This window comes from Monopterus albus, unplaced genomic scaffold (assembly GCF_001952655.1).
Source record: "Monopterus albus unplaced genomic scaffold, M_albus_1.0 scaffold4.1, whole genome shotgun sequence".
Taxonomy (NCBI): Eukaryota; Metazoa; Chordata; class Actinopteri; order Synbranchiformes; family Synbranchidae; genus Monopterus; species Monopterus albus.
In genome coordinates, this window is record NW_018127884.1 from 6681146 (window position 1) to 6706643 (window position 25498).

The window sequence follows — 25498 nt, forward strand, 5'->3', positions numbered from 1 at the left end:
CAGCCTGCTGCTGTGCTCCAAAAATGAACGCTCGCTGAGCTTTTTGCTGAAGTGTTGTAGTATTAACCATTTTCCTCTTGGATTTTATTTTGTCCAATTATCTCAAGAGTCTGTTGACCCCACAGAGTTTTCTTTGAAGCCACAATTCATTCATGTAGTGTCTATGCGATGTCAGACTTTCAATTCGTCCGCTGCATCTCATTGTGTCTTTCTGAGTAAGCTAACAATTGTACATTGTTTTGCTGCAGGGGAGCCGGGGGCACTACCGGTACCACTGGCAGAGTCACAATGTCAAACACAGCGGGGTGGATGACATGGTGCTGCTCAGCAAGATCAATGAGGACGCCATCGTGGACAACCTCAAGAAGAGATACATGGATGACTACATCTTTGTATCCTTTGCTCACACGCCAGTGTGGAATAGTTTAGTCCTGTCTCATCACTACTTTTCCTAGAATAGCTGAATGGTATCATAGTAGCAGTGAGTAATAGGTCATGTTGGAAGGTGATGTCTTCCTCCTGAAACACTGCTGTGAGCAGGGAGCAAAGGGCCTCTCTGTACGTACCTCCACCCAGACCTCCTCCATATTTACTCATCTGATCTCACTGTGGTTCAAATTGTGAACAAAATGCGTGACTAACAGCAGCAGACAAACTGGAGAACTCTGCCGTGTTTTTTGAATTAGGGCGCTGCCATTTATTTTATTTATTATGATGAATGAATAACCCTTTTGAAAAGCAATGCCAGGCATTTTCAAAACAGCTTATTACATAAACTTCATCCACGCTCGCCGTGGCAGTGGTCAGGATCATGAAGTTTTGTAAATGCTGGCAGTTTTTGGTTCAACAACTCTGAGTCAGGCTTTTGATTTGGGTCAAGAAATAGCCGTAACCATGAGGTCTCTCTGCCAAGCCTGTGGGTCACTCTAGGCCACCCACAGTAGCAGCTTTATTTGTCTTGAGCAGCGTTTTGGCTTCATGGCATGAAACCTCACAGTGTTACATGGCCGATCTATTCCCTGTCATTTGTAAGTACTTGATACGTATTTATGCTCACTGAATGCTTCACTGCTGCACTGTACACACTCTGCTGATGTCATAGCAGCCTAAGATGAAGTCATTTCTCTCCTAGACAATCTAATCATGTAAACATTTAATAATAATGTTTTGCAACTGTTGCAATTAAACACTTGTATCAACTTTTACACTTACAAAATAAAAGGTGATAATAAGTTTGTGTTTGTTTTTTGCTGACTTGCATGTCTTCCTTGTATGATCCTTGACACAATCAGACATACATTGGTCCTGTGCTCATCTCCATCAACCCTTTTAAGCAGATGCCGTACTTTGGGGAAAAGGAAATCGAGATGTATCAGGGCGCAGTAAGTAGAATTCCATCTTTTCTTAAAGGACATGTGATATTATGTGATTTATAAACACATTTTACATTTACTGACATGCTATTGGCATGCCTGGGGTTTTAAGATGCTAAAAAACTGACTGACAAAAGCTTTTAAATGAATTGGGTTAGACACAGTACAAACCTTCCAGCAGGCTGGCATGAATGTTGTCAGAGAGGTTTGGCAGTACCTTCACACATCAGCCTGCTTGAATCCGCCTCTTCTCTTAGCCAGTCTGCTGAGAGAGGGCTTGTCTCCGTAAATCAGGAACACACTTTATGACTTTTGAAATCCAAACTGACTGTGAGAACACTCAGCAGTGCAATGCCAAGTTTAACAGACAACCAGATTATAGTTGTACGTACAGGTAGGTGAGTGGTGTTCAGATATGCTCAGTCAGAATGATTTGAAAAAATGATTAAGGTGCCAACTTGTTTGCTTTAATTGGAGGGCAACAGATTTTGCATTAGGAAACATGTCCTTTGTACAAAACAACATGCTTTCACAAAAAAACATCATCGTGCGAAAAGCACTATATACAGTATATAAAATACTGTTGTTTTTTTTTGCAAAAGCTACTCAGACGTAATAAACAGTGGCTTTATTAGGACTGTTTTCAGTGGCTTAGTGCACAGCAGGTCCTCTATTTACAGCAGCAGGACGCTGTATGCTGGTAGTCAAAATAAACTGCAGTGCCATTGTCTGTGTCACCCAGTGCGAAAATGTAACTAACTGATGTGTTAGGTAATAGGTTTTGGACAACAATGAATCTCTGTAATACAGAGAATAAGCTATGGCTAAACAGACAATAACAGAATCCATTTATTATTAGTTTTGGTCTTTTCATGAGATTTGCTGACAAAAAGAAAAATATAAAATATCAGCAGATATATTCTTCAGAGTGTTTCTGGCTTTAGTACCACAAAGGTTAACAAAAGATGTTTTATCATTGATTTGAATTAAATTCTTTTGTCACCTCCCAGGCTCAGTATGAGAACCCTCCTCACATCTACGCTCTGGCAGATAACATGTACAGAAACATGATGATTGACCGTGAGAACCAGTGTGTCATTATCAGGTAGGACTTCTCTGCATTCCTTACACCTCACAGACTGCTGACGTGTGACAATAAACATATGTGTAAAGTATAGCAACACAAACAGCATTTTACTTTATTAAGTTTATATTTTTGTTACTTTGGGCCATCGGTGTGTCAGATGTCCAGGATGGGAGAGTGAGACAAAGGCTGGAAATAATAATCTGCATAACCTGATGTGTGAAATTTTAAAACATACCATAGCCAAACTGCTGCCAAGCCTCTGAAGGTCATGGCAGTGGTTGGGAGGGGAACAGAACAAACCTAACAGGTTGCACCACATCATCTGTTAAAGTGGAATGACTGAGACCAACGTGCTTCTTTGGTGTTTTTCCATCTTATTACAGCTAATATTTATAGCAATATGAAAACAATGCACAGTTCACGGTTGGATTTGACCTCTGTTAGCTCAGGATGTCAGATGGAAACAAAGCAGTTGTTATAGGCGCTATTTTTGAAGGACTTCCTGGTTTAAAAAAAACACAAAAAAAACAAAACAGGAAGTTCACCTGCATGGTTGTGGGCCTAGACTCCCTCTCTCCCTATATTTAGTGAATTTTTAGGTGTTTTCCAGCCTGTATAAGCTACAGTTCTGTAGAAAGAGAAGGGTGGTGTCATGATTGGGGCTTTGTCCTAGGGTCCAGTCATCTGAGAAGTGTAGTTACTCTAATGCTTACATCATGATGAATGACCCCTGCTTCAGCACTTTAGCCCATTGTTTGGACAGGCAGCAGCTGCTAGGTCAGTTTCCCACATAAAGGTACTGAGTTGAAATTTTGTGATTGACAAAATCAGCAAACAAACTCACGGAAGTGGTTTAATATGAACCAGGTCTCAGCAAACAAGGGCTGCTGTGAAGTGCTGGCCTAGCGGTGTGGTCAGCATCAGCCTGTGCTACTCTCTTTCACATTTCCTATGAACAAGTGTGAATTAAATGTAAGGGGAACTCAGGATGTGGTTGAGGAGTTTTGACTACTCTTGCTGGGAGATTTTTTACTTTATATAATTTCACACAATTTTAACAAACTTATAAAAAAAGCTATTTGCATTTAACAGTTTACTTACTACAGCACATGACTGATGTGACTATCCCTAGAAATTTCTATCAAGTCTAAGCAGCAGCAGGTACATTGTTGATGTTATCAGTGTGGCACCCCCCAGTCAAACCTTTTTGATGGAGTTAGGCCCATGACATGTGTAATAGGTTCAAGAAAAACTTTTGTTTTTGCAGAACCAACTGTTTCACATCTGCTCCTAGAATTAATAAGACCAGGGTCCTATCGGGAACACATGATCTCTGAGTTCATTGACAGCTTCACCTGATCTCCCAAAGTAGGTTAAGTTTCAGTCTGTAAGTCGACATACCACCCAGACAACAGCTCTTAAAACCTAATCCTACAAAAAGCAGGCTTTACTCTCTCTCTCTCTCTCTCATTACTTTTTTTAATGATTGCCCATGAGCTAAATTCCTGGCTGTGGGAGCTATGCCTTTCGTTGTATCTCTGTATAGGTGCCAACAGAGCAGGGTGCTGTGATAATTAGACTGCAAAGATAATGTTTGAAAAATACAAGTGTAGTCATATGGCGTTGCTTACACTACACAGTATATCCTGTATCCTTTTTTCATTTGCATTTAATTGTACTTGCATGAACTGATCTGCTCTATTAGTGCAGTGAAGCAGTCATGTTGACTGGCTGGCACAGTACCATATATTTTACTGTCTGCTGATGTTTCCTTGGTTTGAAAGTTACAAATTATTCATTATATAAGAAACCAGCATTTAAGTTACACAAATTCACCTGTATGGAATTATTTGAAGTAGATCAGTAAGGCAATTAAAACCACAAGGGAACTTAATATCTACACACTCATCAACTTTCAAGCTGAATTATTTTATGTATGTGTAACAAAATAATCTAAGCTATGATTTAAACTCAGAAGTCCCTTTACTAGCATTTGGAACTTTAAATCACATCTCACAGACTTCTTTCAGTGACTGTAGATGGCTTAGGCGCCATCATGTGACCGATATATGGAACGTCATTCATGTGATAATAGTTGGACTGGATCCTTTTTCAACTTTTGGCTGACTCTTGGTCATTAACTTTGTTACAAGGTGATGCTTTGACTGGTTTTAGCCTAATGTGGTGTCTTTCAGTCTTTTGTCCACAGTCCTCGTTTCACTGATGTTGTGTTACCCGCAGCTGTTGCACAGGATGTCATACACCTTTTATGTCTTTTTCTACTGCTTCTCCAAGGAACTGAGGGCAGCAAATGAATTATTTTAAGCTGAACGGATGACTGATTGTACCAACAGTCAGGTGACTGACTACATTCTGATCCTGTAGGTTCCCATAGCTTAAGTACAAAGCTCTTGGATTATCACATTAAAAAGACTCTACTTGAATACGTCGTTCATACAACATCAGCTAGTTCTGTGGGAATTCAATGTAACCTATTAGATTTAAAACCACACAAAACCAGAACCCAGTGTTGTCTGTGCAGCTTCCTCATAGCTAGTGCCATTAATGATTTATGAAAGTTAATGCTAAAACATCTCTGTCTATGAATTTTATAATTCACAGTGTTGGGGAGTAGTGAATGACATGTAATTAAACTAATAGTTTGCAGCAGCTTGCTGGCAGTTCAGTTACATTTATATTTTTGTAGTGACTGAAGTAGTTAAATGACATTTTTGCCATTTTTGTGTGAATTTTTACTTTACCGTTGCTTCTCTATTCCTAACTGCTTTTTGGACAAGAACACTGAGAGACTCCTCATGTTGTATAAAGAAGAGATTCTGCTCTTGAGTTGTAGTAGTAGTAGTAAAATATGGGCCCATTTAGACCAGTGTTCAAGCTGTTCTTACGCTCTAAAAGGTGCAAGTTCAAAACTGTTTTAGTTGTCAAATTTGTACAAGTCAGATGTTGTAAAACTGACAAGACAACAGGATCATATTTTTTAGACCAGTGCTAAAGTCAGTGAAATGGTCAAGTTGTACTTGTGTACCTTTTCTGAAAAACTTTCAGCAGTTTTGCTGTATTTTAACTTCTTCCAGTGTAAAGTAATTGATAGTTTGCAAAGCTATATGTTCAAAGTAGTCTCCCCAACACTGTTAATTCATGTCCTTGTTTGGTTAATACATCTCTACAGATATTAGCATTAACTTCGGAATCTGAGCTGGGGGCTCACAACTCCTTCTGCAGCTTGTGGAGAAAATAGCTCCTTGGAGAACAACTTGCAGGAGGAAAGACAATGCTCTCAGAGGGAGCTTTTTTTCTAACAACAAAAGTAAAGCTGAAACTCATTAGTTTCCCTCCACCTCCCATTATTCGATTTGACTTAAAGTGTGCAGTGAGGTTGCCCAGACAATGCTGAGGGTTCGGGAGAAATGAGGAGGCATAAGGCATGAGGGTTACAACTGTATAGAGACTGCTGTATAATCAAGTAGCTCCCATGACTTCCTCTGGCAGCCTCTAACAGTCTGCAGCTGTGTTTCTCACAGAGCTATTACCAACCTGACTCTACTTTAAGGCACAGTAAGAAAACACAGACTCTACTGTCATCCACTGCCAAACCACATATGTCAAAATAAGTACAGTATGACCCTGGCAACATGAAGGAGGAAAATAGACAAGTGTAGGATAAGGGAAGAGAGACAGGGAGAAAAATCTGTAAATGATGCAAAACCCATTAAATGTCCTTATTACTGTAGCATTCATCTGCTTAGTTGTGCTATATCCTATCAATCATTTAATTGAATCTTGCTTCTCGTTGTACAAAAGCATGTTCTGGTTCAGTAAATGGAGTGTATTGATTAAGCAGGTTCAGTATGACTGATGGATCCAGGCCATCTTAGGTGGAAATATGCACACAAGAATGGAGACATAGACATGGACATAAAAGTTACAGCAACACAAAAGCTACTGAAAAGTAGTAATGACTTGATTTAAATGTGGATTTTGACCAGGTGAATGAAGAACATGGAGCTATAGGTTGGACTTGGAAATCAGAATGACTTCAGATATCACCATGGCTAATGTTTACTATGTTTAACAGCTCAAAGCATCCTGTTTGCTGCTGTGCATTCAGACAAAACACATAAACTAAACAAAATAAAACAAATAACAGCTTAAAAAACATAATCATAAGCTTCCCCTGTGTCTCTTTTTCTGAAATGATATGAGAAACTGAAAAGATTGTGATACCATGTTTTGGGCCTAGTCCCTTCCTCTGCATGCTAATTGTTTGACATTAGACCACACAGGTGACAGTAATAGGAGTTTGACTAATTATTCAACAAGAATCATCTGGCATAACAACTAATGGGATCAGGGAAAGCACAAGGAAATAACCAGTCAACACAAAGTGTCATAGTCCCCTCATGGATACCTTGTGTTCTTGTAATGCCTCAACAGTGAGGCTGGTGCAAAAAATAAGGCTTTTGTCAGTCAGTGGCAGCAGCTTGGGTGATTGATGTGAGAGAGTGAATATAATGGCACCATGAACAACCACATGCAAGTCACTCAGAGCACATCACACACTGGTTCTCCACCGCCATTGGCTACCATGCCAAACAACCATTCAGGTGTACACGAATCATTGGACCTCTGAGCATATACTCAGGTGTCGCATGGTGTTAGCCAATGCACTAAGTGGATTTGAATGGGTCTCAGATGCTCAGATTGCATATATGAGAAAATGCTTACTTTTTTTTTGTACATTAACATGTTTTTCAGTGGAGAGAGCGGTGCAGGGAAGACTGTGGCAGCCAAATATATCATGAGCTACATATCCAGAGTGTCAGGGGGTGGACCCAAAGTTCAGGTGAGAGGAGCTGCCTTTCCTCTTTTAGGACAGTGTTTAAATATGTGTGAATCATTTGAGAATTTTGAGATACTATGATGCATATATTCACTGATACAGTAACTCAGTAAAGGGTACTGGGCAGTATTTCTTTTTCAGGAAATATGTTCAGGTAATACATATATAGGTATAATGATCCACACATCCACCCACTTTGGTCTCTGCAGTGTTAATTTAATGAGGTAAGCCTTTAACGTGCTGTGCAGGTGCTTTTTCTATCATGATACATTCAACAGATGGAGCATGAATTGGACTTTTAACCTGTGAGGTTTTTTTTTTAAATTAATGGCTTTAACAGATTGAAGAATGATTTGTAATGAAATCAAACAACCTGCTGCTGCTTCATTTATTTCTTTCTTCAGACTCAGTCCTTGTCTTATTTTCGACATCCGTACACCCCTTTATTAGCTCATAAATGGTCTCTTATTCCCCCAGCCCCCTTCAGCCATCTGGCGGCCTCCCAGCCCAGCAGATGTCCAGTTACTAAGCTTGATAAAGATCTAAAGTTTGATGAGGAAATGCCTGCACCATGATGGTAGTGGGTTTTTTATGTGTAATCCAATGAGAGCTCCTTCCACCAAGGCAGCAAAAGAAATCATCTTCAAGCTTTAAACTGATAAAAATAGTTCTGAAAAGATAACTCCAGTAGTGTTATATATCTCAGCACGATTATCTTTACAAAGATTCATAAGAAATTCAGATTTATTAATTTTATTTAGCTTTACCATCTTTTGACCCTGTTGGAAATGTGTTCTCACTTTTCAGTCAGTGTTTTGAAAGTTCATTCTGTAAATATATTGCATCCAGTCAAAATTTAAAAGACAAAAGTGTAGGAAGAACCTCAGTATGGATAGCTATAAATAACCTGAAATGTGAAGGGCATTTATTTTTCCCCTTTTGTACAGGGCCAAATTTAGGAACTCAAAAAAATAACTTCCTCTCAATTCTGTGCACAATAATGGAAGTGGCACTAGCTGTGTCTGCTGCACTTAAAACCCGTGTTTCTGACAAGCAGATGCCTCACAGGAAATATAATGTCCTCCAGACTTTATGTCTGTCTGTAGATGCACATTTGTGTGTGTATATTCACGTTTGAGTGGAAAATTCCAGAGACATACACACCAGCCTGTCAGTGAGGGTTTGAGGTGTGTGATGTCTCTACCTGCTGTATAGCCTGTCTGTGACATAGTTAACAGCTCACTGTATCTATCTGTCTTTTTTGCAGCATGTCAAAGACATCATCCTTCAGTCCAACCCACTGCTAGAGGCCTTTGGCAATGCCAAGACTTTGAGGAATAACAACTCCAGCAGATTTGTAAGGCTTTAATTTCACTTCTTGTGAATCAGAGTACCCAACTCAATTCATACCTGCATCTTATTGACCAAAGAAATATGAGAGTCCTTTTCAAAGAGTGCAACCCACCAGCGAAAGTTAAAAACAGGATAATTGTACTGCCAAAAAGTGAATTTGAAAATCTTCCTGCAAGGACACATTTTTTCTGCCTAATCTTTTTGCATGCCAAAAATAGCTTTCAGTGTAAATGAAGACAACTCTGGAAAATCAAAACACAGACAAAATTTAAATAACCAGCTTTCACTGTGAATCCTTAACTGTGTTGCTCAGAAATTAACACATGCATCAAGTGCTACTTATCTCATAGTAATCTGAGGAGTCAGCCTTTTTGTGGCACACCTTTGGATCCAAGCTGAGTCTTTGGAAAACAAAGATTTACAGCAACTGCTTTTCTTCTGTTTTCTGTTATATTGCATAAGACAGCAAACCTCATGTGTGCCCTGCCTATCCTGAGTTGTGCTGTAAGCACACACTGCTCAAATGCACATACAAAACCACTGTGGCACATCCTCTACTGCTTAACATTAAGGCAAAGCACATTTTAAAACCAAACCCTCAGAGGTTCTGCTGAGTTGATTGTTTAAGTGTTCAGGTTAGCACAAAGCAGTATTGTTTCAGTAGGATATTTTTGGTCAAGCTTTGGGAAAATACTTCTGGTTTTTCACTAATGGCCTGAGATCACTACTCCTGAGGTACTGTCTTGAGATAAATAGTGTCTCTGTTCAGTTTTGGGCTTTTGCTCTCAGCTTGACTGGAATAGATCTTATATTACAGGCCTGTCTGGAGAAGAGTTCAAGACAAGATGCGGGTCATATCAGATCATATTTTTTAAATAAATGTAAACACCTATAGTTATAGTACGCACACACATACACATACACGCGTGCCAGCAGCAGCAGCCCCTAGAACAGCCAGGTGCCAGTAATTTTGATCTTATGGTGGGCTTTAAGCTTTATTGCAGTATACTCCAGTACTAAAATAAACATGCTTTTGGTCCATTAGGGGAAGTACTTTGAGATCTGGTTCAGCTCTGGTGGTGAACCAGACGGAGGGAAAATCTCTAACTTCCTTCTGGAGAAGTCACGTGTTGTCATGAGGAATCCTGGCGAAAGGAGTTTCCATATATTCTATCAGGTAAGACTCCTTTGTTGAGCTAAAAAGCGAACCGGTCATCACTCGTGAAGAGTGGGGGAATTTCAGGACACACTGGGTGAGATGTGCCATTTGGCTGCAGGATGAAGGTCAGCCTGTTTTTGCTGTGCATGGCTCAAGATCCCTGGAAAAAATAGAACAGATAGGTTTTGTCATAAACAGATGGAACATAGAAAATGTATTTAACACTACACACAAGATTTGTTTAAAGGCATGTCTATAACTGTTGCATACACAGTTATACACTATTAAGTTCTGCTCTACAGTTGATAGAAGGAGCCAGTGGAGAGCAGAAGAGCAGCTTGGGAATCACAAGTCTGGACTACTATAGTTACCTCAATCAGTCTGGCTCCTACAAAGTGGACGACATCAACGACAAGAGTGAATTCCAGGAGACAATGGTACAGTCAGATCCCTTCTGCCTAACTGACAATAACTTAACACCCTCAGTGGTGTTGTGTGTGTCCATGAATTTCATACCAGTGTTCATGTGGCTCACAGTCTGTTCTCCACATACCTCTTTCTACCCTGCTACTCTTATGCCTTCTTTTTCAGTGACCTCCACCTGTTTTTGTTTACCAGTCAAACCGCAACAGGAGTAATTAGAGGACTTGAGCTTGGTACTGTAGGAGTGTGTAAATCCATACTGATTTAGCTTGACTTTGTTCCTTTGCTTTCCCAGCATGCCATGCATGTGATTGGCATCTCAGCAGAGGACAGTGCCATGGTTCTTCAGATTGTGGCTGGAGTCCTGCACCTGGGAAATATCAATTTCAGGGAATCAGGCAACTACGCTGCTGTGGAGAGTGAGGAGTGTAAGTAGACTCACACCAGGACTTGTTCACAAACGGGCTGAATGCTGCCTAATTTTGTGCTTAACATGGTTCATTTAAAAATAAATAAAAGTAGTGGCAACCAGAGCTCACATTAAAGCTTTTATGAGAATGAATTTTGGCTATTTTTTCATTTGCTGTTAACATTTACTAGCTGGGGAAAAAAAGGTCTTCCAGGTTTTTCTTGGCACATTTAAATTTGTTTTTGTAAAAACAAATATACTCAGTTAACTGTGTGTGGATGGAAAAAGGACTGCTATTTATGCTCTAACAATGTTTCACTGCCTGTCAAAACAGTGGTGTGGTTAGCATGTTGCGGTTCAACCTGATGAGCAGTTTTCAAGGGATATAAGGCATTAAAAAAATCAAAGTATCAAGTTATAACCAAACAAGACTTAACGTCTACAGCCATGCGAGTGGGTGTAACTAGATGGTGAATGGCCCTGAGGGTTACATGAGCACAGAGACGAAAGCTAATGCTAGCATGCTACCATTCTCACAACACTAACATGATTATGGATAGTCTTCTACATGTGTGTTACAACAACACTTGAGGTCTACAGCCATAACTGCTGTGTGAGGCTGTCCTTTGAACTCGATGCTAATAGCAGCATGCTAACATGCAGGTGTAGTGTTTACAGCATTCACAGTCTTAGTTTAGTGTGTCTGAGTGGTAACAGCTGCTAATTAGCACTAACTACAAAATGCAGTTGTGGCTGATGGAAATGTAATTTGTGCCAGTTTTTCTAATAGCTGCAGATACTTTATTTTTAGATTTAGCTATATAGTGAAAACTTTGACTTGCCGGTGATGCTAGAGGAAAAAGTCAATGATCACCAAAGTCTGTAGGATTCATAGTCTGGGAACCATGAATGTTCAGGTTGGGACAGGGATGTGGTAAATCTCTTCTTTTCATTGCATTCTTGCTGAATGTCTCTCCTCTCTTTGCTGTCCTGAGCTGCCTTTCTCGGTTGGTTTTGGACAATATTTCTCTCTTACCACATTTATTCCCTAAAGCTTTATATCTTTAAGGCAGGGCAGCAGCCAGCTGTCTGGAATAATCCAAGACCATGCAGATTACCAGAAAATAAAGCACTATTATTGAAAGTCTGGACGTATTTCGTCAGAGACTAAAATTACTTGGAAAAAATATTCATTGTGCCCTCTTCCCTCTAGCCTTTTCCTACCTCATTTTATTCTTCTCTCCTGTTCTCTTTTCCCTTCTCATGCACTATTTGTATGGTGCAAATGAGAACGTGGTTGCTAATGTACAAAGCCTTGGTCTGTTCTTTGTAGATGTAACAGTAGCACTTCATAATCTTTCCTGTTCCCTCCAGTCTTGTTTCCTGAGTGCTTAAACTGCAGTGTGCTGCACAGATTCAGACCTCCTGCTCCCCATACCCAACTACACTAGCTAAAGTTCATCAGTGCATCACCTCTTGTTATTGAAAGAAATGTTGAAATGACTTGTACAAGTAATTTGGGTATTTTTGGCTGGTTATTTACTTAAAAGTAACTTGATCCTAACAGTAATGTTTTGTACAAATGACTAATATTTTAGCACTAAAATTCAGTACTTTCACTTTTTGAACCTTATTGTTCTCTCTCTTGTTTCTGTTATTTTCCTACATAGCTTCAATACGCTGTTTGGGAGGTTGCTCTTGCTTGTTGCAGACTACAATACTAAAACCCAAGATACCATTTTTGTCTGCATGAAACCTTTGGTATCTTTGTAAACATCTTCCAAAGATACTTGACTAGAATTTTAAATTAAGCCATGTGTGTTTCTCAGAGGCTTGCATGCATAACATGAGTTTGTAATGGAAGTGACTGACTCTGAACTTTAATTAATCTGTATGTACATATGCAGAAACTACAGACAGCTGCCAGTTAGCTTAGCTTAGCACAAAAACTGTCATACAAACAGAAAACTGGCCACAAAATAGTCCTGCATATAACCTCTGGTATAGCGACAACCTGTTGTTTTCATACATAATATTTTTATGAATTACACAGTCATGCTCAGTAGTGGAAAGTAACTAAGTACATTCACTCAAGTACTGTACTTAAGTACAATTTTGAGGTATCTGTACTTTACTTGAGTATTTTAATTTTACTTCATACTTACACTTTGCTACATTTTCAGAGCCAAATACTGTACTTTTTACTCCACTACATTTATTATATACCTTTAGTTACGTTTCATAACCAGATGAATACAAAAATACAGTATAATTAAAAAATCTCAATGTTTTTTTTTTATTTGGCTGAAGAACTCCCATATCTGAATGTAAACATTCAACTATCCATAATTTTATTATTACAAACATTATTTGAGTTAGCAGAGTCAATACTGTACAAAGAAATGGCAGGATCATATTGTGTGTGTCTTATTGGAATAAGTGAAGCCACCCTCTTGGTAAACCTCTGTGCTGACAACTCTCCCTCCTGTTGCTGTCATTATTCACTGCTACTTTGACTGACAAATTTCCAGCTGGAGAACATATGCATTGTTCTGGAAATATACAGTGTGTGAACGCCTCCAGCTCAGCTTATACAATCCATTCCTGTCCTGTTGAACATAAAGGGTGACTTTTCCCCTATGGTTTAGGCAGGCATATGACCAGTCACACCCTACTGTCCCAAAAGGGGAGCTACTGCAGTGGACTGATGCATTCCCAGACACAGTGAGTCTGCAGGCCTCAGAGCTATTTCCTTTTAGGGGAAGTGAGTCACTGTAATAAGGCAGGGAGAGGCTCTCAGGGGACAATATGAATGCCAGGTCAGGGCAAATGATCTGTGGTGTTCCTTGACATTTTTTTTTTCAAGGGTCAGCCATTACTGTGCTTCTGTTTTGCATTCAGCTATAATTCAAAGGTTTGTCAACAATATCACCTCAGTTTTGTTGCTTTACACCACAGCTGCATGCTCTGATTATCAGTAGCTTTTTTGATTTGTGAGACTTTATGACCAGTTGATAAAGGTAAATGCAGTGCTAAAGGTGCTGTATATTGGACTCCCTCTGCTATGCAAACGTTACATTTGGCTGCCTTTGCAGTAAATGCAGTCGTGTTTATTCATTTGCATACTGAGAGATGTCTTTAATATGCTGACACATGCTGGTTTATTTTTCTGTTTATCAATATTGTGCAGCAACGTAATATACAGTATGAACTAAATGAGCGGTTCCATTCATTTGATTGTTGATTTTGGGTGCCGTCATTTGTTTGATTGTTGAATGTGGGTGATAATATTATCTGAGTTATACAGAACACTGGCTTTTTTTCAGTATATAAATTCATGTAGAATTATAATCGCTGTCCTGTGCTATAACATGCAGCTGAACGTTTACACTTGCAGTCTGGAAAAAACTGACAAAAACAGATTCACTTTGGAAAATAAACATTTTGAAGTTACATAGTTATTTTTTAAATTTCTTTAATTTTTTATCTTCTTTCCTTTCTCTTCTGTGTTTTCACAGTTTTAGCCTTTCCTGCATTTCTGCTTGGAATTGACCAGAACCGTCTGAGGGAGAAACTGACGAGCCGGAAGATGGACAGCAAGTGGGGAAATACAAAGGAGTCTATTGACGTGACACTGAACGTGGAGCAGGCGTGTTACACACGAGACGCTCTCTCTAAAGCTCTGCATTCTCATGTGTTTGACTACCTAGTTGAGGTATGATTGCATAGTTGTGCTGTTCATTACATCTGAAGTACACCCACTGGCCACTTTTTCAGGCACACCTGTACAGTTGTATGCAATTCAGTGCAACACCTTAACATCTGTGTTTATGAAGCTCAAACAGTTTCAGTTTTTAAGTAATACAGCTCTGTGCTATTATCCTATATTTTAGTAACACAATCCTTTGATTTCAGTCTATCAATAAAGCCATGGTGAAGGACCATCAGGAGTTAAATGTCGGAGTGCTGGACATTTATGGATTTGAAATTTTTCAAGTAAGTGTTTTGGTTGTATCACAAGCTGACACATGGCTACTGGAGTTTTACTTTGCTTCAACACACAAATTAGATTAACAGGTAATAACTTTGAGCATTTAAACAGATTAAACACAAAGGATAAAACTAATTTATAAAGTATATGGATTAGGTCCATTTCCTGATTGAGACGGCAGACTTCAGCGTGCCTTTCTAATCTGATTACTTGTTCGTTCAGTTTGCTTAATGAAAGGTCTTGGATGTGTTGATAGGATTGGACAAACCAAAGTGGTTTTGTCTAATTTTTGTTTGCAAAGAGCTCTAGATTGGTGATATCGTGATTGTTAGTGTGAACCATGAGACAGCATAACATTATCCATTGTAAATAATATCAGATCTGCTCCACAGCCTTGTCTCTGTTTCAGTTAGGGTTTTTTTCTGTTTGTATGCACAGTGCTGCATTTTGTTGGCCACTGGCTATTAGGCAGGAAGATTCAGACCACCAACACATAAGGCTGAGGCTGAAGGTCCATTGTATGTGCTGTGAATGCACAGTTGGGTCCTTTGTTTTAATGCCAGTTTGTGTATATCTCCCACTGAGCCCAGAGAATACCTGCAGTCTACTAAAGACAAAGCTCACATAGGCTGTATGGATTTTATTAACCGTGTTGTCTTTCCTTTAGAAAAATGGATTTGAACAGTTCTGCATTAACTTTGTGAATGAGAAGCTCCAGCAGATATTCATTGAGCTGACTCTCAAGGCAGAGCAGGTAATGCTCCTCCAGAGTCGTCCTCTTTTTAGCTCTCTTTAGCTGTTCTGTGTTCTGACCCTGCTTTTAATGTCTGTCTTTGTAGGAGGAGTATGTGCAGGAGGGCATCAAGTGGACTCCTATTGATTACTTCAACAACAAAATCGTCTGCGATCTCATCGAGAGCAAAGTAATAAACCATAAACAAACAAATGACAGTTCAGCTCTTCACACCAGCCTCACTGCAGTTAGCCCACTGACAGAGGCAGTGTTCTCAGAGCTAGAGACACTGTTACCACTGTGCAAACTGAAGGGCGCTGATCAACTTCAGACATAATAGAACCAAGCAGGACACCAACCAAACAGAGACTGTTTGTTTATTTAGTCTCAGAGGGTGATGATTCTCCACGCTGAAGTGAACTTTATTATGATACTTTATTTTATTTTGCAAAGGGTGCAGACTTTTAGTGATCCTTGCTATTAATCATCAACTTCTAATACTCTTCACATCTTAGAGCTTCAATTAATATTAATTTTCATTGCTGATTAATTTTTATATTACTTGTTTGATCAATAATCTTTCAGCCTATAAAATGCCCACTACATCCTCCCTGAAACCAGGGTGCCCTTTGTCTGTCATGTTTTGTCTGACCAGCAGTTTAAACTTGAAAAAACAGCAAATAATTACATTTGAGAATTTGAGTGCATATTTTGATTGGACCTTTTTCTAACATTCTCTGTCTGTAACTACAGGATAATTGGTAAGAGGTAAAAGCTTAAGACTGAATCAGCTTCATGTGACCTAGTGACAGTTTGGTGAGTGTCCAATCTAAGTTCTGGGAATGTGAAATGTTTTCCTTGTCATCCCAGAATCCTCCTGGCATCATGAGCATCCTGGACGATGTATGCGCCACCATGCATGCGGTGGGCGAAGGAGCCGACCAGACCATGCTGCAGAAGCTCAGAGTCCAGATCAACACCCATGAGCACTTCAACAGCTGGAATCAGGGCTTCATCATCCACCACTATGCTGGCAAGGTCAGCTGGAGTGCACTTAGCACTGTGTACATTTTTAGCGGACTTCAGTCTGTTTGTCCACTCACCCTGATAGCTTGCAGCACCTTGTTGACAAGCAGCACTTGCGTCTTTCTACTTACTTGTATGCACTGGGTGACAACACAGAAGGATTACAGCTCTACAGCAACTCCATACACTTGTCTTTGGTATGGTATCAGCTGCAAATGAATACATTATGCTTGCAGTCTGCAGTAGGGAGATCACAGTAACTTCTGGGAATAGAAACTAAAATGTCATTCTTTATGGAGCTGTTTCTGTCACTCTCCACTTTTATGATCTGTCATAAATACCATTTATTGAGCTGGTGCTTTCATTCTGGAGTCTGCGTCGTGATCTTTGTCCTTTTCAGATTTCCTCCACATCTTTTCTTTGTCCATTTACGGCTGCAGTCCCCATCCCTTATATAACAATGTCAAACAACATCATGCATATTAATTAGCCTTATTTCATTTATATGTTACCATTCAGTAGACTCTTTTTTTCTTTGCATTCACTTTTATTTTGGTGTTTTGGCTGAGGTTGTTGTTCAGTGTCATTCTCCAGATGTGGCCATAGCTTGGCACACATGCCACAGGATTAATGGGCCATGCCAAAGAAATGTGAGGGGCTCCCATGACCAGGCTCCAAACATTCCTCGCTGCCTCCAGTAGAGCAGAAATAACATTTTAATTTATATGATTTTAATATGGAAGCTAATCCTGGGAGGTGTAAAGCTTGGTTCTGCAACCCTTCATTTTCTTTTCCCATAAAATTCAAGCCAGTGATTTAGGTCTGAATATCAATTACAATTCTTTTTTTCACACAGGTGTCATCTTTCATTTTTCTTCATTTCAAGGAGTTCAACCTCATCCTCTGTTAGTTTAGATTCCTTGTAAATCCTTCTTTGTCTGTCCTCCAGGTGTCCTACGATGCAGAGGGCTTCTGCGAGAGGAACCGAGATGTCCTTTTTACTGACCTCATTGAGTTGATGCAGAGCAGTGAAATGTAAGTAGCCTCTATTTGCACATTGGCTTAACATGTGGCGAGGATTTCTTTGGTGTTCATTTAAAGGGAGTTGGCTATTGTGATACATATGGCCTTAATCAAATGCATCTGAAGGAGAGCTTCAGATGTTTCAGTGCATCTGGAAACTGACAGGACATAGCAGAAGTGTGCAGGACTGGGTTACGTCGTGCCCTCTACCTTGAATCAGACCTGGATTCTGTCCTAGTATGTGGTTATCAAGGTATATTCAGTCTGACCTTAAAAGTACAGGTGTCCACTGCAGAGTCTGGTCCCCCTGTGTTTTGGTTTCATGGGCTTTATTTGTGTCAACTTGGCCATCTGTGCAATCAGCCTGCATTGTCTGTCTAACCCCTGCAGGCCTCAGTCACTGTTTACCCCATTTGTGTGCTCTCTTTGCACAGCGGGAAAGGAGGGCATGTCAAAAATCCCATTTAGACACGTGCTGAAAAATACAGTAAAAGAAAAAGAAAGTGAATCCTTTGGAGCTACCTGGTTTTCTGCATTAACTGATAATAAAATGTGACCTGATCTTCACATCACAAGATAAGATAAACCTTTATTAGTCCCACAATGGGGAAATTCACACTTTACAGCAGCAAAGGGATAGAACACAGGCACTCGGTGTCCAAAATCAAAAATTAACAGACAAGGTATTATCAGTATAAACAATTGTAGGTATAATAATAAAAAGTAAGACATTGCACTCTGATATACTGTGTATTCACAGTTATCCAGTCTGTTGATGTGTGAGGTCGACCGGCAGGGGAACGGGGGTGTATTGGGAGCAATGCTGGTTGTACAGTCTGACAGCAGCAGGAAATAAGGGCTTGTGATAAAGTTCCGTCACACACTTGGGGTGAAGCAGTCTGATGGAGCTGGCCAATGCTGACAGGGTCTCATGCATGGGGTGGGAGTATAGGCAAACACTATGTGCTTCAGCTCATAACACACCAACAATAATACATTATATGTGGTTCAGGCTAGGTAGGACCCAAAATGCAGACACGGCCAGGGGTGTAGTGTTAAAAAGCATTTTAATTTAACTAGGGGGCAACACAGAAACAACCAAGGTGCACAACCTGACAGTGCGAGACAAGGGGGTGCAAAACTTATAAAGAACACAGGGCAGTCAGGGAGCATTATAATACAACAGAAACCAGGGAACCAAGTTATAGATCTTCGGGACAGGCAAAGAACAGATTTGTCCCAGGATACAGAGCCCACTAACGAGACAGGGGAAAGACCAAAACTAATGTCGAACAGAGAGTGAGAGGAAAGGGAACTAACTGGGTGCAGTGTGCAGACACGGAGCACAGGAGACAGAAGTCAGCGAGTGACAGGAACAACAGGGAAGGGAACAGACGAACAGATATCAGGAACCAGTGACGGGGAAACTAGCAAGAGGTGGAGAACAGCTCTCAGGAGTAAGGCACAGGTGAACAGCTCTCAGGAACAGGTGCAGAAAGAATACAGGATGAACCAGCAAGTGGCTGAGGGAAGAGGGGAGAATATAAAGGCTGAAGACCAGGGGATAATGAGCAACAGGTGGAAACAATGAATGGTAATCATGTACCGGGGTAAAGCTGCGGCAGGTGAGGTGACACAAAACAGGAAACCAGACAAAATAAAAGCACAAAACAGGATGCGAGTCCCTACCCTAACATAATAACCTTTTGTGTCCTTATTGAACACACCCATTAAACATTTTCAGTGTGGGTGAAAAAAGTAAAGTCAGCTCTTAAATTTAATAATGGCTTGAATCTCCTTTTGGCTACAGCAACCTCAAACAAGTGCCACCAGTAGCTGTGGCACAGACCTGCTGCAGCTCAGCCATATTTTCAGGATATCTGGTGTAAGCCGCTATCTTGAGGTTATTTCACATCATTTTGGGTTTCGGTCTGGGCTCTGACTGAGCAACAGCAAACGGAGGAGTCTCTGTTGGAAGTCATTCCGTAGTAGATTTACTTTGACGTTTGTGGTCACTGTCCAGATGCATTGCCCAGCTTCTGCTGAGCTTCAGCCGGGGAACAGCCACTTTGACATTCTCCTGTAAGATGCCGTGATAAAAGTGGAAATGCATTTTCCCCTCAGTGATGGCAGCTGCCCAGGCCCAGAGGCACTTCAGCGCTGGGATGATGGTTTCATGCCGATGCGCAGTGCCCTTTGTACACCATACTTTGTGCTGTGTGTTCTTCTTAAACAATTCAACCTTAGTTTCATCTGTCCACAAAACATTTCCTCCACAGTATGGACTGTCATGGTTCCCTTTGGCAAACCTCACATGTGCTGTGATGTGTAGTTTCCTCTGTGTCATTCTGCCATGGACACCATGCTCCATGAAACCACACACCATGATTTATGTGTGGTGGACTCCTGAGCAGAGATGGTAACCAGCTCCGATGGTTCCTTTAAGCCTGTAGCTGTTGCTCTGGGCTTCCTTTGTACCTCACTGTGCCTTTAGAGTCGTCTTAGCTGGACACCCACTTCTAATGAATATCTAAACTCTCAAATTCTTGATCATAGGTCTTGTAAAATCTCTCTCTTTTTTTGAGGCACTGTTTACATTAGCAGATGCTTCTTGTGATTGGCAAACTCAAGGTGCTTGCTTTTAACAAGTCAAACCTGCTCTAACCCACTCTTCTAATCTGATTTCAGTGGCTGGACTCCAGGTTTGCTAATTCCTCACTCCAATATGCTTTTGCTCATGTCATTAACCTTCACATACTTTTCCCAACCTACACAGTGAATGTTTAATGATACAAGAACAATGACTAATTTGTGTGTAAATAAAAGGTGTCCACGACCCCGTTCGGGACTAAGCGGTATAGAAAATGAGATGAGATGAGATAAAAGGTGTTTGCAACGTAAATGAAGATCTGACCATATTTTAAGACAAATGTATGGATAAATGCAGATAACTCCATGGGGTTCACTTACCTTTTCTTGCTGCTGTACATACATGCACTTCACATATGCACAAATATATATACTGTATACACATAGATAAAAGAGTTTGGCACAGTCACTCATAAAGGAAGCAGCCTCATTTGTTTGAATGAGAAGAAAGGAAGGACCAGCATTGTCATTTGGACAGTATTAGAAGACTTCTGGTCTCTTTGTACATAGCTACCACACCCACTGCTCCTTTCTTCTGTGTCCATAGCCTTGAGTCTGAAGCCTAAAACCAAACAAATACCAGTGTGGGAGAAAGTCAGATTCAGAGATGGAATTTAAAAAAAAAAGATAAAAAAGCACTTTGAAATAATAAAATAATAAACTTCAAAGGCAACAATGGAAGCAAATTGCAGTAAGTCGAATGCTAAGCTGCAGACCAGGCCTCAGTCATCACATTTTGCTGTGACTTTTCAAAGCAAAAACAGCTGTTACAGTTTAAAAAGTGCCAAATACTTGGTGTCTGACTGACAGATGTGCTGATCACACAAATGAAAATGATTTTGGTCTTGATAAACCTGCCTGTATTTTGTCTGGTTTTACCTGCATCAGATTATCTAGAACTGCTATTTAAATTGTGTCTTTACACCAGCCTTTAAATAGATGGCACATTTAAAACATAACTGCTCAGAAAAACTACTACAAGACATTATCAATTTTAATATACAGCTCTGAGGAAAACACTGGGAGAGCATCTCTTTCTTTTTTTAAAATGGATGTAGCACTTTAACATGCTGACACAGAAACATATCAGATTTGAGTAAAAAGAGAGTTCAAAAGTACAAACTGTCAGTTAAAGGGTGTTTGAAAGTGGTGTCTGTCTTCAGTTGAGAAACCTGAGGATATGGAACCTTCACAAATATCTGCTACATTCTGAGCAGCAGCAACAATTCACAGTGATGGTGTTGGTACAGTATAAAACACCACTTCTACACATTTGTAGTGTGGTATTAGACACATTTGTGGTGTGTTTTTTGAAATTCAAATGAACTGCACCCAGTACTCTTGGTGGGGAGAGTATGGATCAGCGCTGCTTGACCATACCCAGATACTGTATGTTGTTACTGACCATATATTCAGGCATTTGTGGAGAAAGGATATTGAATTATAGTATTGGATTTTGGTGATATGAGTAAAAGATTTGTGTTAAAGTATTGTCTGCCTTTGTCTTTATTTCTGATTGTTATTAAAAAACTGTTACTAAATGCTGGCTTCAGAATAGCCCTCCTATGAAGGACCGTGCTGCTTTACACTCAAACGGAAATGGTGATTTACTGTACATCCTTCAATTACAAAAAGATGAGGATGAAAAATACTGAATGAAAAGAGACTGATACTCTTAGGAAATATACACTGATTAACTTTGTTCTTTATTTCTCTTTTCATAAGAAAAAGTCAAACCAAAGCAATTAATTACTCTGTTTAACCAAGCATGTTGTCAGATAATAGCAGACATTCGTCTCTACAGCTGTGGCCTGGTTTGCTGCACACAGAGGTGTTTGTACAAATGTGTTCTTTCCCCACCCAACTCTGACTCTGACCTTCACAGGTGGTACAGGAATTTAAACTTGTGACCTTAAGTCATATGTCCATGGGTTTTTAATCATTGACTGCACTGTTCAGGTCAACAGCATGTTTTGTTGATATAAGGATGAGCCCAGCCTCTTGGTGCCAGTCCTAACTCAGCTTCCTCACCCTTATCCTCTAACAGCGCCTTCATCAGAGCACTGTTTCCAGAAAACCTCAACGCTGAGAAGAAGGGTCGACCCACAACTGCAGGCAGCAAAATAAAGGTGTGTTGTCAGTACCTGTCCCTCCTTTTTTTTTTTTTAATCACAGTTGCTGTGGGAAAAGGCTTTTGACAAGATAATGTGTGTTTTCTATCAGTCACAGCAGTCTGGCTTTCCATGACTTTGACATCATCATCATCATTATCTTTTTCCCCTATTTGCTTTTATTCCCCTCTTTAGAAACAAGCCAATGATTTGGTGAACACACTGATGAAATGTACTCCACACTACATTCGTTGTATCAAACCTAATGAAACCAAGAAGCCCAGGGACTGGGAAGAGAGCCGGTAAGTGACTGTGTCCCCTGTTGACCTCACAATTAAATGTGCATTTAAAACATTTAAACTTGCCATCATTATATTTAAGACTGTTCTAAAGAACGAAGTTAGGAGTAAAAAGTTGAAGAATAAGGCACATTTATCAGGTGACTTTCCCCTACTTAGAGCAAATTATAAGAGTAGCATTTATTACGAAGATTTCCCCTACATCTACTGTGTCACATTGTTCATTCTTTAAAAAATCCTTACATTTTTCTCATTGATATGTTTTTTCTGCAGCTGCTAGTGAAGGAACTAGATCAGAGAAGACTGATAACTGACAAGTACAGAGTGGACAATAAATATATATAACACTGTTAAAAGGAAATAATATGGATAAAATAGTTCAAAATACAGTACACATTCCTTCAGCTAGTGCATTCTTCATGATAATCAGTGATATTTTGTGAAATCACTCTTTAGTTTAATTCCAAAATTTCACTTTCATCATTTTGATAAACACGGGTCTATAACTACTCTCACACAAAAGGTAAAGACCAGCTCTGATTTTTTCCTCCTCCACCCATTTTGCTGGTTTTGTCCATGTTAGGATTTGTTTTGTCTTACAGAACACTCAGTCATGTGAGACGTGTTTCAGACGTTCCCCCCTCTTTATCCCTTTGTTTCCATTTCCCGCTCTCTCTTCTGTGCTCACAGGCTTTGGATACTGTATGTTCAGATGTACAGTGCCAGTTGTATTGTTCAGAGCCAATGACCTTCCTGTTGTGAGTCGGGTACAGGATGGCTCATTAATTAGCACCAGAACCACTGTTTTCACAGGAAGTCTGAGTGTAGGGCTTAAGGTCTTTGATGAAAAAGCAGCTGTTTTGCATAGAGTGACCTATGAAGTGGGAGCTTCATGTGATGTAGAACTGGTAAAAATATTTTAAAGCTGAGAGCTGACAGCTAATGTCAAAGGTTGTGGTTATAAATATACAGTACATGACGTTTTATCTGGATATAATGGAGGTTTTTTTCCCCCTCACTCTCAATTTCCTTATATTATTATAATACATTTATTAGTATAAGATATTTTTGTTTCTGGACATCTTTATGTCTGGCATTGTTAACTGCTTTATTCTCATCTTTTATATTTGCATACATAAGAAAAAAGTGGAGAATAAACTTGAGGGAATAAAGGAGGATATGACAAAATAGGAAGGAAAGGAAAAAGGCAGCCATTAATATCCATCAGTACAACATTCAGAGGGGTCAGCGCTCATGTAAACTGTCGTTGCTCATGTAAGACTTTTTTTTTAACTTTTATTTTAATACTGATGCTAGGTGCTTTTTTCCTCTGTATGTAGAGTAAAGCACCAGGTGGAGTATCTGGGTCTGAAGGAAAACATCAGGGTGAGGCGTGCTGGCTACGCCTACCGCAGATTCTTCAGGAAGTTCCTCAACAGGTAATGCACCTCAGACCCACAGTGAGGGCAGGTCTATTTTTGACTGTGTTTAGCTTTTAGACTAGGACTGCTCCTGAACTTATTAAGCAGGTCGGGTACCAGCTATAATGTGATGGATCCACATTAAATACAGTTTCTGTGTCAGTGTCATTCTAAAAATTACAGTTACCATTGACATTATTCAGTTATGGTTTCAGTGCCATCCCTGGCCTCATGGTGCCTTTCCTTAAAATGGTTCCAAAAAGCTTCATACAGTAAGATATAAAGATTTATAAAGCTGGAAAAAGAGAGAACTGGTGTCTGACTGGTAGCTTAGGAATTGGAATCAGATTGAGGAGCAGAAATGTAGGATTGGCACACATCAACATTAAAGTTCATCCAGCTTGTGTCATATTCCTGAAAATTCCTTCTGCTCCTCAGGTACGCCATCCTAACCAAAGAGTCCTGGCCAACGTGGCAAGGGGATGAGAAACAAGGCGTCCTTCATCTCTTACGATCTGTCAACATGGACCAGGATCAGTTTCAGCTCGGTCGCACCAAGATCTTTATTAAAGCCCCTGAGTCGGTACGTTTGTCATCTGCCTCACCTTCAAGCTGTCACATCTTCTGTTCTTTGGCTTAGTCTTTTGCATCTTTAAGAAAGCTTTCCAGGAAAATGTACTGCAGAGCAAACACTTGCAGGCCAGTGTTTTCTTGTGTTATTCTTGTATAATGTTGAAATCCAGTCATGTGTGAAAATGATTGCTGGTTTGTAAAACTCCTGTTTATTAGTGGGGAACAAAGTGAACTCACTATTTTACACTAAATTCCATAAAAGGGCATTAGTGTCCCAGATCATACTTGAATCCTTGTTGTAGGGGAGGAGACTGAAACACGTCAGCAGTGAGTCTGGAACTAAAACACAAGTACAGGCTGTGGCTGCAGATTCTCAGGGGACATCGTAAAAGCCCGTCTTTTTCCACCCTAACTACTGTTTTTTCATGAGTTTCATGAAAGCAGCACTTGTGTGAAGCCTGTGCTCCCAGTTATTAACATTTGTACACGTCATGCATGTACAAGATCGCCAGTGGGTGCACACACACGTGGATGTGTATGTTTAGAAGCTTATGCAGATATCTTAGTCTTAATAGGGCCTTCAGACAGCTGATCCTCAGTGCATTTACTTATTCATTCAGCCGTGCACTGCCAAGAGTCCCCAACCCCCACGCTGCCAGACTGAGGTGTGCTTATGAAACACAAATATCACACATGGCGGAACGCTGAAATGAGCTGCCAGGCTTCTCAAAACAAGCCTCTCTCTCCGATAAGACACTGACACTAATTAAATGTATGACTCAAGTGGGTTTTTTTTGGATGTAATAAGTAAACTTTGTTTGACGCCAAGCCACATGTTGGACGAGTTTCTCCCCCCAGAGTGCTGATGGATGAGCTGGTGGCTGTGAGAGGTCTTACAGATGCTGTACTGAGGCAGCGTGAAGGCCACAGAGAGCTGTCGTTCATATGCAGATAAACTCTTCTTAATAGTTCTTTCAAAGAAAAAATGTTTAATATTCACTTTCCTG

The 25498-nt window shown here is 40.1% G+C and overlaps 1 protein-coding gene across 3 annotated transcripts in view; it reads left to right on the forward strand.

The window, feature by feature from the left end:
• Positions 1-25498, forward strand: part of myo1ea (myosin IEa) — a 47264-nt gene that overhangs the window by 13026 nt on the left and 8740 nt on the right. For all 3 annotated transcript variants that reach the window (XM_020608985.1, XM_020608971.1, XM_020608980.1), the window contains exons 2-19: positions 249-392; positions 1293-1382; positions 2384-2478; positions 7237-7324; positions 8589-8678; positions 9720-9851; positions 10136-10270; positions 10552-10684; positions 14184-14380; positions 14581-14661; positions 15324-15410; positions 15496-15579; positions 16260-16427; positions 17365-17450; positions 22135-22216; positions 22394-22500; positions 23838-23936; positions 24357-24501. In XM_020608985.1, the coding sequence (XP_020464641.1) occupies positions 249-392; positions 1293-1382; positions 2384-2478; positions 7237-7324; positions 8589-8678; positions 9720-9851; positions 10136-10270; positions 10552-10684; positions 14184-14380; positions 14581-14661; positions 15324-15410; positions 15496-15579; positions 16260-16427; positions 17365-17450; positions 22135-22216; positions 22394-22500; positions 23838-23936; positions 24357-24501 (2043 nt within the window). The remainder of the gene's footprint in view (positions 1-248; positions 393-1292; positions 1383-2383; positions 2479-7236; positions 7325-8588; positions 8679-9719; positions 9852-10135; positions 10271-10551; positions 10685-14183; positions 14381-14580; positions 14662-15323; positions 15411-15495; positions 15580-16259; positions 16428-17364; positions 17451-22134; positions 22217-22393; positions 22501-23837; positions 23937-24356; positions 24502-25498) is intronic.